Source organism: Vigna unguiculata, chromosome 8, assembly GCF_037176805.1.
Source record: "Vigna unguiculata cultivar grain cowpea cultivar isolate G323 ecotype 2 chromosome 8, ASM3717680v1, whole genome shotgun sequence".
NCBI classification, from domain to species: Eukaryota; Viridiplantae; Streptophyta; class Magnoliopsida; order Fabales; family Fabaceae; genus Vigna; species Vigna unguiculata.
Genome location: NC_140799.1, coordinates 11,493,549 through 11,507,572, shown reverse-complemented (window position 1 = coordinate 11,507,572; position 14,024 = coordinate 11,493,549). Strand labels below are relative to the sequence as shown.

At 37.2% G+C, this 14,024-nt stretch overlaps 1 protein-coding gene across 2 annotated transcripts; it reads left to right on the top strand.

Annotated features, from left to right (window-relative positions):
• Positions 1-3,466: 3,466 nt before the first annotated feature.
• On the top strand, positions 3,467-12,590 carry LOC114193719 (Zinc finger C-x8-C-x5-C-x3-H type family protein). 2 transcript variants are annotated; one of them, XM_028083622.2, is made up of 10 exons: positions 3,467-8,203; positions 8,926-9,103; positions 9,216-9,366; positions 9,489-9,570; positions 9,693-9,782; positions 10,727-10,817; positions 10,987-11,257; positions 11,345-11,387; positions 11,461-11,564; positions 11,947-12,590. In XM_028083622.2, exons 1-10 carry the CDS (start codon positions 3,658-3,660, stop codon positions 12,412-12,414), a joined length of 6,024 nt encoding a protein of 2,007 aa, XP_027939423.2. In that variant the 5' UTR covers positions 3,467-3,657; the 3' UTR covers positions 12,415-12,590. The 2 variants fall into 2 exon arrangements, with proteins under 2 accessions (XP_027939423.2, XP_027939424.2); XM_028083623.2 differs by having other exon boundaries at positions 3,468-8,203; positions 9,708-9,782.
• The last annotated feature ends 1,434 nt before the right edge of the window (positions 12,591-14,024 follow it).

The window sequence follows — 14,024 nt, the reverse complement described above, 5'->3', positions numbered from 1 at the left end:
CTTAGGTCATCTAATGCATTCACCTAATGATTTCTATTGTTAAACTCGTCTAACACTTTGACTCGTCTAATCCTTAAACTTGTTTGATGCTAAGATTTAGCCTTTGCATTTACCAGACTTATTGCTTTTGTTGACACACATAATGTATGAATACAAAGCAATTTAGCACATACAAGTAATACTACACATCATGTATTTTAATCTTCGAACAACACTAATCAATTGCTCACTCTTGAGCTATCAACTCGACTCTTGAGAATCTCACTCCTTTCACCTTACAAACATTTTGTCCAAATTCAGTAAGAACATCTGGTATCCACCAAGGGATTAGAGCCAGCATATTTGCTAATATACTTGTAAAAGACTCTCCAACGCTCAAGTCAATAAGAGTTTTAAGGAATTGTAGAATATATGAGTATAATAGTGAATGAGAGAATTCAATGAGTACTCCCTATAATTGTATGTTCTATTTATAGTTTCTTAAAACCATGGATAAACATACATATGTATGTTAAACATATTTGATTGAAATCTTTTTGAAAATAATCAAGGGTTAAATATGTTTTTGGTTTAACTTTCAACGAAAATTGGAATTAGTCTTTTTTCGAAACTTTGACCCAATTTAGTCCCTCAACTCTATAAATGCATGAATTTAGTCTTTTTAACCAAATTTAGTTAAATTTATTTGACATTTGAAACATGTTTTATGAAAGTTTTTTAACTAACATTGAAGCAAAAAAAAAATTGAACCATGTAAACAATACAAATGTTATCATGAAACGCGTTTGAAACGTCAAATAAACTCAACAAATTTTAATAAAAATGACTAAATCCACACTGTAAGGCCCAAATTTAATTTCTGCCCTAATGTTTAAGGGTTGGCCTTAATCTGTTGGGCCTAAAGGCTGACCCATAGGGTGCTAAGGCCCTAAAGCTGTTAGGGTTCCCATTTCTGACTCATTCTTGCAAAAACAGAACCCTAAACACTACCCCTTCCTTCCAGAACGCTCTACAAGGGCTTGACTCTGATCTTGGCCAAAGATTTCGCGAGCTCAGTTTGTATTTAGCTCCATGTAAGTGTTCTTAAGCTTGTATCTGTACTCCCTGAAGCTCTTTTTCGTGTACTTCCTTTTAGGGTTCCATAGTAACCTTGTTCTTTCGCTGTCCCGTTGTTCTTCCAGTTTCTGAGACTGCTCCTCGAACTGTTGCGCTCCGCAGTTGGTGTCGAGGTCCCGTATAAGCCCTTTCCAAGTAAGGGAAGCTAGTGATTTCGGGTGTTTGTGGTCTCTGCATGTTTTTTTGAGCTTAAGTCGTATTCTTGAAGTGGGTTCATGATTTGATTGCTGGCTTTTGGACAAAATGTGTCTTTGGGTGTTGTTTATGTGTTTTGCACGTATGAACAGCGGCGAACTCTGGTTTTCTCGCCCAAGCGAGCTTGTCTCGCCTAGGCGAGACTAATAGAGACTCGCCCAAGACTTCCTATGCGAGCTGTCGCCTAGGCGGCTCACCTCCATTTTTGAGCGAGGTGTATCTCGCTTAGGCGAGAAGGGACTCGCCTGAGCGAGGATTCGCAAGAGCCACTGTTCTTCTGCCCAGCTCTCGCCTAAGCGAGAAGGGAGTCGCCTGAGCGAGGGGATCTCCCTCGCCTGAGCGAGGTCTTCTAGCCTGAGCGAGACAGGGGCGAGTTGTGTGCTATAATGTGAATGGTAAATGATGTGGTTGCTTGTTTTCCTGGCTTGAATACGTTAATTGAATGGTATGAGGGATGATGTCTTGTTTATTTTATGAGGTTGAAGGGAAATTATATATTGCTTTATTGTGTATGAGTTGGAAAGTATGAGTTGCATGATGGGATTGTTATGCATGATGTTAATATTATGGGAAATTCTTGATTGGTGGGTGGAACGTGTATAAGGTACGGGTAAGGCATAATTCCATGACTCTTGTAGTAAGAGATCTTGGTGGCGCCTCATCTGTTGGACGTAATTCCATTGGCCCTCTTAAAGAGAGTTCCTGGTGGTGCCTCGACAAAAAGGACGTAATTCCACGGGGGGTCGTGGTGGTGCCTAAGGGCCAGAGCGTAATTCCACGGAGGCCACGTGGTGGTGCCTTCAGTAAGGGTATAATTCTGCGAAGGCCTCGCGGTGACGCCTCATCGCTAGGACATAATTCCACTACCATGTGGTGGTGCCTTAGTTACGTATCCGGATAGTCGAGTCTTGGGGTTTCATATATTTTGATAGCTCTGGTGTGATGCTTGTTAATGTTGCTTGGCTTTGAGATTACCTGTGGAATGTTATAATATGAGATCTCTTTATGCTAGCTTACCCTGTTGCTTGTTTGTATGATTTTGTGTGGTTTCTTCCCTTGCGATGATCATCAATTTGATTGATGTGAGCAGATGTGAGGAACCCTGAGTATGGATAATAGGGATGATGCAGCTTGATGGATTGGACGGGTATTGGACCCACTGTGGGGCCCATCACTGAAGGATTTTACTAGTTGTGTTTATCTTGTCTGTACAAGACTTAGTATAGTTATTTGCTTTTCTAGTGTATTTTGTGTAGGCCACGTGGAGCCTCTTTTATGTAACCTGGGAAACGCTTGGTGTACTGTATGCCTGCATACTCCAAACTCCATACTCTCTGATTATTTATGCATGTGACGTTTTATGAAATTTGAGGTTAACCAGTTTTTCGAGAACACACACGTTTCTAAAATTGGAAGACTAAATTAAGTCAAGGTTTAAAGATTGACTAATTTTAATTTTTACTAAAAATTAAGGGACAAAAAACATATTTAACCTAATAATCAATTATTAGATCTTAAGATATATTTTCTAAATATTTTCTAAATACTTCTTAATATGTTGAAAGGTGATAAAAAGAAAAAGAAAATCCTAAAATATCTATACATTTTTTACATATTTATTAAAAATAAATCAAACTAGTTTAAACACAACTCGGCATATTTTTTTCTTCTTATAATATAACTATTTCATTGAAATTTATTGATTAGGTTAAATATATTCTATTTTTTTTAAATAATCAATTATTATATCCTAATATATCGCATTTGAATATAGTCAAGATATTCCTAATATATCTAATATAACAAAAATCCTAAAATATCTATTAATTTTTTATTTTATATATATTTATTAAAAAATCAAACTAATTTAAATATAGCCGTAAATTTTCTTTTTCTTAGAATATCATTATTTCATTGAGATTGACTGGTTTTTACCGTTTTTATTTCACTTAAATGAAAAGTCTTTAAGATTTTAGTCTACCTTGAAAAAAATCAACACTTCGCATCAGTTCTGACCTAAATCCTAAAAACCAAATCTTCACCAAAAACACAATCACACAGGAAAAATCTATCAAAATGATAAATTTAAAGAAAAAAAACAAAAAAGAAAAGAAAAACAAGAGCTGGTAACGATGATCCGAAACAGAAAGACAGAAGCTTTACGTAACCCAGTCCTACGAGGCATAACCAATAATTGAATCCAATTGAATAATAAAGAAACCGCATAAATTCTGAATACGTCTCCTTTCACACACAACCTTTCATCTCATATCCCAAATTCTCGATTCACATCCATTCAATCAATCAATCAAATCTCCGATTCGTTCGAATCCACGCTCCGATCGAATGGATCAACACCACTTCCTCCACCACCACTACCACCACCCTCAGGACCACCGCACCACCCGCTACACTTCCCTTAACCCTCAATCGCATCACCACCACCACCACCATAGCAACCTCCCACCGCCGCCGCCTCTCTCCTACCACCGCACCCTCCACGCGGCTCCCCTGCCGCAACCCTACACCCCTTCCACTCCCCAACCCCAACAGCAGCAGCAGCAATTCTCTTTCAACCACCACACATCTCTCCCCCACCGCACCCTCGAAGACGATTCACGTTCTCTCACCTACGACCTCCTTCCTCGCCGCACCACCGCCATCCCCTGGAACCCTAACCCTAGAACTGATGATTTCGATCGCGAATTCCACCACCACCACCACCGCCCTCCCCCGCCGCCGCCTCCCCCGATCGAAACCCTCCGCTATGACCCTGGGCGCCGTGACCGCCTCGTGGTGGATGCCTACGAGCAAAACCCCAGGGAGGCGCTCGCGTGGGGCGGCGGTGACTACCACGCGCCTAGTCAGGGCGACGTAGAGCCAGCACCCTACGTGCGCGTGTACAGCGTGGAATGTGACACTGACGTGGCTGGTAGAGGGTCCCGGGTGGAGAGCAAGAGGTGGGTGATGAGTGATAGAGAGAGGGAGAGGGAGAGGGGAAGAGAGTTGCACGAGTCTTCTTCTAATTTAGTTAGCAAGGGTAGTAACAGTGACAAATATTATCATGGTTCTGATAATGTGGATAGATATATTAGAGGGAATAGTAGAGAGCGTGGTCATGAATTCGCACGTACTCCTCCTAAGAAACAGGTGCAGAAGAAGAGCGCGCTTCTTAGGATTCAGACTGTTAAACCTAATCATAGGAACCGTGAGGTTGAGCAGTTACGGTACCCCGGTTATGGACCTGAAGGTAGCAATGGCTTTTTCAGGGGAAAGGAGCAATATTTGGCTCATGGGGTGAAGGGGGAAGAGAGAGAAGGGAGCCCTGTTGAGATTGATATCTCGTTTGAGTCCAATTCTCTGGTGGCCAAGGCTATTGTTGCGCCGCCTTCGAGTTCAGTGTCTGTTCCTGATTTGAATGTGACGCCGGTTTTAGATTCGGATTTGGGTTCTGGGGAGAAGAATAAAAGGGTTTCGGGCTCTGATGGCTATTACTCTGGTTTGCAGCAGCCGTATAGAATGTCTTCCGTTGTGGTTGTGGATTTAAATAGGTCGCCTTGCAAAGGGAATGATAGGTCTGGTTTGAGGAAGGAGGTTAATGTGCGGAAGAGTGTTAAGAATAGTTCTTCTCGGTCTCGCACCAGGGAGGCTGATGATTCTCGTGGGAAAAATGCGGTGCCAAATTCAGTTAAAGCTGGCAATGTCTGTTCTGGTAAATCGACCATAACGGTTGTCAAGAAGAAGAGAATTGTTAAGAGAATGGTGAAGAGGAAAGCTTGTTTAAACTTTACGACATCTGTGCCGAATTCACTGCCGGCAGAAAGGCTTCCTGGAACCGTGGAAGTCGAGAGTGCTGCACTGGTTTCGTCAACGGCCTCTAATCCTGAGAAAATTGAAGCTAATTCAGATGAGAAAAGCAACATCGTTGAGGAAGTGCCAGACTGTTTACATTCTTTGCTAAAGGAAGGTAATGTATTGAAAGAAGATAAAGAGGGAGGTTTACCGCAGCTGAGTTTGGGGCCAGATTCCACATCGCAAGATTGTGAGAGTGACAAAGATTCTGATAATAGGGAAGTATCCAGGTTTGAAATTGAAAGAGATGGAAACATTTCAAAATTTCCATCTCGTGCTTCTAGTAGTGAAGATAAGAAGAGTGATTCAGGTTGTTTAGATGTTAATAATGATGTTGATAATGGAAATATTATTTTTATGCATGATAATGCAAATACTTCCGATTGTTTAGGTGCAAATAATTCTGTTCCAGGTACTGAAACGGTTACTGAATTCTTAAGTGGGAGTACTATTTCTGAAGTCAATCACATGGATTATGGTAATAAGCAATTAAGTCAGAATGAAGGGTCTCTATCAGTTGGGAATTATTCAAGTGTACAATCCCCACTGAATAACAATCTTGTAGATGCAGGGGATGAAATATTAAAAACCAGCGATACTTTTTCGAGTTCAAGAAAAATTAGGATTCAAGATGGTCTAGATTGCCTACAACATTCCAGTGCACTGAAGCAAGGCTCTGATAATGGATCATCTAATTTAGAAGATTGTATTGTTCACGGCTCTGGTATCATGCATGATGCTGGAAACCAATTGGCCCATGGTGATGTCACCATGCACCCTGAGAATTGTGAGACAGAAAAAACATTCCCAAATTCTAATATTTTAGCTGGATCTGGTGAAGGGAACACAAAGAAGATAAAAAAGAGAAAAGCTAGAACACAATTAAATATTTTGAGTTCAGAGATGGAGTCCTTATCCCCAGATCATGTAAATCCTGTTAGCCTTGCTAATAATGTGGATGGAGGCACGGGTCTAATGTCGAAAGATCCATCTGCTTCTATAGTTTTAGATCAGTCTGTTCCAAACGATGTTGACTCAATAACTGGTTTGGATGGGGTTACTGCTTTACATGAGGAAGGGGAGTTTTTAGAGACTCAGTTTTATGCTGCAAATAACAACAATGATGATGCAAATGAGGTTTCACCATCTTCTAAAAGGAAAAAAGTCACAGCTAACCCAAATTTCACTCGATGTCAATCAGAAATCAGTGCTGTTATTGTGGTTACCACCACATCTGATGTTGAAACTCCAGTCAATCTCAATGATAACCAAGAACATCAGAAAGAATTTGCTTTGTCAAGCATGGGTATGTGCATACCGTCTTCTGTTCAGTCAATGCCTTCTGTTCAGTCAATGCCTTATTCAGAGAGTATTACCAAAATGTCTGACAATATTTTTAGTGGAGGATCTTTTGACTCTACTGATGCAAATAGGGAAACCGTGAGTTCCGAGTATTCGGAATTACAACACTCAGATATAGTCTCTTTTTCACCATGTGAGGACTTGGCATTTCAAAACGATCACTTCTCACCATTGGAAGGTGAGTGCAAAGAAAACATTACTCCGGTTGTGCTTGTGAGCAATACTCAAATTGGTGTTTTAGGTGTTGGAAATACATTGGGAGAAAAGACTGATTTACAGGCCGTTAAGGAAAATTATCAATATAGAGACTTTGTGCAAAGGTCACCAAGACCTGACATGGAACCTAATGATCTCAATGTTAAGAATGATTTGCTTGCTCAGCAGAACCTTATGTCCTGTCCAACTAGTGGTGATGAAGTCACTACAAGTAATTCGAATGACGAATTCATTGTGGATGCACCTGGCGCATTATCAGATATCTTTTCTCAAGGGATGGCATCTGAAGTACCGGATAGAAGGTCTTTAGAATTCACAGCTATCAATGATGAAAATATTTGTGGGGTTGAAGAAAATACTTCGTCGGTACATCAGACGATACAGAATAGTAGGTCAGATAGGGCATTTGGACACAGTAATATGATAACAAAGAAAACAATTTCAGAACCATCCCAAGTTTCTTCCAAAGTTACAACTCAGGCTCTAAATTCATATCGTTTTGGGTTGAGTGGGACCAAAAATCAGTCAGGTAGTGTCATTCCCAAAACTTTTCCAGGTCATTCTTTTACCTTTTTGAAGTCGGAGACGAAGACATCTGCCTCTTCAACTCGTGTGTCAAAGCCTCGAACTTGGCATCGGACAGGTAATAATCCCCCTATTTCTGTACCTAGAATCAATTCAGTAAGAACAGTTCCTCCCAAAAGGCCAATTCTGGAAAGGAAAGGGAACTTTCAAAATACCTCGTATGTTCGTAAAGGAAACAGTCTTGTAAGGAAACCTACTCCAGTTCCTGCTCTACCTCAAATCTCCTCTGTTAATAAGTCATCTTCTTCGGGCTTTGGTGAAATATCAAAAAGCACTAAATCTGAAAGCAGGGCGGACGTGACAGATCAACCAATGTACCTGAGAGCAGGAGCAACATATTCTCAGCAGAGGCAGAGGCAGAGAACACCTCCACTACCAATTGACACCAAATCAGAGGAAAATACATCTTCCTCATTGGTAGAACCTTCTGGTGGTTCCTGTGAAAATGTATCTGATCCTAAAACATTTATAGAAATTAATAATAATGCACAGAACTCTTCTGAAGATGCACTGAAGCATTGTGAAATTCTAGAAAACCAACCTGTTCCATCCGATAATGGGGAGAGTCAAGTTGAAGTAAACGAAGGCAATCCTCTTTCTTTGAATACGAAGAGAATAGTATATATAAAGCCCAAAACAAATCAATTGGTTGCAACATCAAATTCGTGTGATGTGTCTGTCTCCACTGATGACAATGGCCAAACTGCCTTCTCTGATGGCTACTACAAGAGAAGAAAAAATCAATTGGTCAGGACTACATTTGAAAGCCACACCAACCAAACTGCTGTAGTGCCTAATGGCATGGCAAATTCTGATGGACAAGGAACTAGTAATGCTCTTTGCAATACGAGGTTTAGTAAGAAGCGGTTACATAAGGGTATGCATGAATTACTTATTTTGTTGTGTAATTTATCTATCTTTCTAAGTCACCCGTGCTTATGAGTCTTATGCTAAGTTTAATTATGATTTAGACAGGATGTGAGGGTCTTTTTGTTTGAGATTCAAATGGATTTTTTCAGTTGAATATTATAGTGTAATAAGAATCATAGTAAATTGCTTGCTGTTCTTGACTGCTTATCAGTTGCTACTTGCTATATTTACTTATCCTGTAGTTGCTGCGTATTATGTTGTTATATTTTGTTAATATTAAATGCTTGTTTCTTGAGCATGAGCCTTGGCACAACGGTAAAGTTGTGCTTTGGTGACCAGCTGGCCATGGGTTTAAATTTGGAAACAGCCTCTTTGCATATGCAAGGCTATGTTTGCTTACGTTGACCCTTCCTCATACCTTTACACTGTGAGGAGCCTTCTCGAATTGGTGTATGTTAGTCTATATGCTTGTTTAGAAATTGCAAGTTCTTCCAAGCAAATTGCTATTAAATGACTTGAGCTTTTCTTATATGGCTCCTCTTTTTTTTTTCTTTAATTTTTAATAATAGATTATGGATGTGGGTTTTGACCTGGTAGTGATATGATTTTATTCATGTTGCATATCATTCTGAGTCATTGTGTTTTAACTCCATTAGCAGATGGATCCAGAACCAGCAGTGCTGTTCCAATTTTATGTTATGTTTCATTGAATTAGTGATTTATTTGCAGCTGTCAGGAGTTCATGCAAACGTTCAAGAGCCTCACTAGTGTGGACACTCTGTAGCAAAAGTTCTTCTGAACATGACAGGAATTCACGTCATAATCAAAAGGTTTTGCCTCAATTGTTTCGATGGAAAAGAGCAACATTTGCTTCAAGCTTCAATAGCAGTTCCGTATCTGCAATCAGGTACTTGAGTATTTGCATTGCTTCCGCTATGTATGTTTACCTTTTTGCCTTGTTTTGGTCATGTGCATCAACAGTATTCAATTGCAGTTGTCAATTAATGTTTGTCTTTCAGCAAAAAATTGCTTCAATTGAGAAAGAGGGATACTGTTTACACTAGGTCAAAACATGGGTTTTCACTTTGGAAATCCAGGGTTTTAGGTGTTGGTGGTTGCAGTTTGAAATGGTCCAAATCCATTGAGAAGAACTCAAAGCAAGCTAATGAGGTTAGATTGGTGTTTTATACTGTGTTTTTTAATGAAGTTTCCTTTCAATTTAACCATAATTTGTATTAAAGGACAAAATAGATCTAAGCTATGATTCATACAATTTCTCATGATTATTATAGGAAGCCACACTTGCTGTTGCTGCTGTAGAGAGGAAGAAGAGAGAGCAGAAAAATGCGGTTTGCATCAGTTCTCAGTCAAAGAGTAGGAAGCATTCTTTCCATGAGAGTTCGTCATATCATAGTGCCGACAACTCTGTTTTTGTGCTCTTAAAATTATGCTCATGTATTAATTATCTTTGTCAGTTACTCTGACTTTGAAAGTAGTGGTTGAATGTGCAGGAGAGCGTATATTTCGTATTGGCTCAGTTCGTTACAGAATGGATCCCTCCAGGAGGACACTCCAGAGGATTTCAGGTGGGTAACATTTTTATATTAACCATTTTACCTGGATTTTTCATTACCTTACTTTTTCTACATTTTTTAGCATGTTGCAATTATTTAAATGAATACATGCTTTTGGGACATTGTACTTCTGACTTAAGACATTTAGCGTGGATAGTGTATATTAGAGCATTAATCAGATTAGATAAAAAAATTGTATTTTATATGTATTGATAACATCTATCAGCTTTATGAATGTTAAGCCTTCAAATGATTAACATTGTCTTTTGGAATTGGATTCCAATCACCGGAGGACAAGTTTGTGGTGTGACGGGAATTTGGAACATTGAACAGTATAATGCTTTTAGTGTACTTGTTAATGTGATAAATCCATTGAATGAGAGTAGAAATATATTTTCTATATTCCTTGTTTTTATCTTTTTGTCACGTCTAAATGATTTTTTCTTATGTCTGTAAAGTTAAACAACTTGTTTTAGTGATTCATTTGCTGGTTCAGTTCTGAAAATATTACTGCAGTTTACTCTTCAGAAATTGAGCTTTTGGTAAAGATATGCTTCCACAGATTATGTAAAGGACGACCAAATATAATTTTTGTATGCATAAATTAGGTGTATGAATTGTGATGGGATGCAGGAAGGAAGTGATTAATATCATTCTTGGATTCTTCACAATTGCATATGGATGATTTTGTGTCTGATACTCCACGGTAGTTAGGCTGCTTTACAGTGTAGATTATCTGTTTAGGCAAGGAGGAGGTGGGGCATCAGATTCTGAAATCTTTTGTTGCCTGCCATGTTGGAAATGCATACAGAATTGTGGTCTTCTTGTCCTTTTCGTTTGCTTATTCTTCTTCTATCGACATATTTTTGGCATATTTTTATGTCTTTCTTGCTACAAGTTAAAAGTTTCTATTACCTTTGTTCATTTTACAAAGTTTCTCTTACTTATCTCTGTAGTCGATGAATCCCAGTCCTCAGGATCTACCAGTTCAGGTTTGGCTTCCAAAAGTGCTTACATTCCAAGGAGATTAGTGATTGGAAACGATGAGTATGCACATTCTTATTTTTCAGCCTTTCATATCTTGTGCAATAAATTTCATCATTGTTGGTTGTCTTGTTTAGCTAGCCGTTTAAGATGAGACTAGGTGAATAAGGAAAAGCTTGTATAATATTAAGTCTTTCTGTTTTATTCAAATGACTGCCGTGAGTATTTGCAGATATGTACGAATTGGAAATGGTAACCAGCTTATCAGAGACCCAAAGAAACGAACTCGAAAATTGGCAAATGAAAAAGTTAGATGGAGCTTGCACACAGCCAGACAGCGGTTGGCTCGAAAGCAGAAGTATTGTCAGTTTTTTACCAGATTTGGGAAATGTAAAAAGGATGGAGGGAAGTGTCCTTATATTCATGATCCTTCAAAAATTGCTGTCTGTACTAAGTTCCTGAATGGTTTATGTTCTACTCCCAACTGCAAATTAACGCACCAGGTTTTTTAACATTTGGGGTCCAACAAATTGAATATGGTATCTACTGATCTGTGTCTAAAGTCTGAGTTTAACTGATTTGTTATGCAGGTTATTCCAGAGAGAATGCCAGATTGTTCTTATTTTTTGCAAGGTTTGTTGCAGAGGCTGTTGTCTTTCATCTACTGAATAATTTGACAATGTGATTCTAACATGTCTCATGCCAGGTTTATGCTCAAACAGTAATTGTCCTTATAGACATGTCAATGTGAACCCCAATGCATCTATTTGTGAAGGATTTCTCAGGGGATATTGTGCTGATGGAAATGAGGTATTAACCAATAAAGATAAGTTTTCCATTGGGCTACTGCATAATTTGAAGGCCTAACATTTTCCTGTTGTACCACTATTAAATCAATTTTTGTGCATATGAATAATGTTCACGATATTTATTTATTTCGAGAAAAATATGTAGCATTGGAATTTTCATTGTACTTGTGGTGGTTATTAGTTTCATCCCGTGTCCTTTTTCCCTGGTTGTTGGTTTCTAATTATTCTGATGATCTGCCAAATGTCCGATGTCTATTATTTCAGCTAAAAATTCTTTCCTCTCTGGAGAAGTTTTACTTTGTTTAGTAACTCCTTCTCTACTTGCTTCCACTTCATGTCACCTTGTGATCTAACTCAATACTTCCCAAATTATGTTGTTCCAGTGTCGGAAGAAGCACAGCTATGTCTGTCCTACTTTTGAAGCAACAGGAAGCTGTACTGAAGGATCCAAATGCAAACTTCATCACCCCAAAAAACAAAGCAAGGGAAAGAAAAGGAAGAGATCTGGAGATCAGAACAAGACCAGAGGACGCTATTTTGGTTCTATTCCTGCAGCTGATGTTTCTGAATCTGGGATGATGGTTGCTGCAAACCGGCATAAACAAAGTAGTGAAATTGAAGAGGAACTGTCTGACTACATCAGCCTTGATGTTGTGAGTGAAGAAGTGGCAGACACTGATGATCTATCATTTGATCCAGCAGAGTTGTGTGAGAATGACTCCTTGGATGATCTTGATGAACTCATTAAACCAGTTCTTCTATTGAAAACAAAGTTCACATCACAATCACCTGACTCACATATCCTCCACGCAAGTGGTGGTGGAGACTTAGGTCCTTTGTTAATGAGGTAATTTAGGTAGTATAGAGCTCCCTTTTCCCCTTAAATTTTTTTCCCATTTGTTTTGAATGCATAGCTTAAGTGTAACTAAAAAATTTATTACCCCCCTCCCCTTAGTTTCTTTTTGCGGATTTACCATTGTACAATAACATCTGGAGTAATATAGATACAAATTTTCTTCTCCCACTACCTCAGTAGAACTGTCAATTTACATTAACAATTAACTTGGAGTTGCGTTTAACTCGATTATGTCATAATCATTGAGGTTTATCGTTGGTTCAGATATAGAAATATGTAATTAGGAAATCAACTTTTGTCTTTTCTATTGGAAAGGTGTTTAGGTTATTTTCTGTCTAAGATGCATGCAGCTTCAAAGTGGTAGATATCAAAGAGAGTGAATAAAGTGAGAATGTTGCTCTACAATTATACAAAGCATAATTCATAAAACCTACTTTCTAAATAATTAATACAGTTTTGACTAATCAATTTTAAATTCTAATTCGTATCAGATTAGTGACAACTAATGAATTCAAATTTTCTATTACTTCAAGTTCATACAATTTCTAACCGTAATATTCCAAAATTTCATGGCATTAAGTGAAATTTAGTTTTCAAAGCTTGGAAAAGAAATGAACATAAGGGAGAGAAGGTAGTGGAATAAGTTTCATAGTAAATGATCCAGACATGTTTATTGGAAAGAAAATGGTCATCTTTCTTTTTGTTTCAAAAATACCTTTAATTTAAACTTCAAACTATATTCAAAATAAAAATAAGTAATACATCATGAAAGAAATAATTTTTTCAAACGTTCTTATATAAGATTTATTCTGTATAGAAACATGATTTATTTAAATAATTATTAATTAAAAATATAAAATTATGATTTGACAGTACACAAATCATTATGATTAAAATAAACATTATTTCACCTAATTCAATTGTAACATGAAGATAAAACAAAATATAACATCAGAAGTGCACAATAAATACATATATAGAGGCTGTGTCTATGTAGTGTTTTTTCCCAAGAAAACAAAGACACAAAAGCTATTGAACAAACCTAATTAAATTATTTTTTATTTCTGGTAATAAACATGTTATTTTATAGTTGTGTATGAGAAACATTGTTTTTCTATATTATAATTGATTATACACTTTATAAAATATAAAGATTTCAATAAATTTTCAATCTAAGAATAATCTTAGAAAACATTATTAATTTTAAATTATTTTGTACTTAATCCTATTTTAAAAATAGTACAAACCGATTCATAAATTTTCAATTTGTTTTACTTAAGAAAATGTGATTTTAGGTTTAAAATTGAATCTAATTTGAATTTTCATTCTATAAAATGTTAAACTAATTTTCTTAAGAAAAATATGAATTTAAATTTAATTTTATTCCAATTATTTAAAGATTTAAATTAGATTTTTAAAATCCCAATTCATATTCATGCGTTACGTATGTTTCAATACTAAACTCTTACCATTCAGTCCAATTCTTTTAAACACACACATTATCAAATATACAAATAATGATTTAAATTATTTTTTATTAAAAAACCATTTTAAAATCACTATTAAACTAATTCATAAATATCCAAACAATTTTCTTTTTGAAAA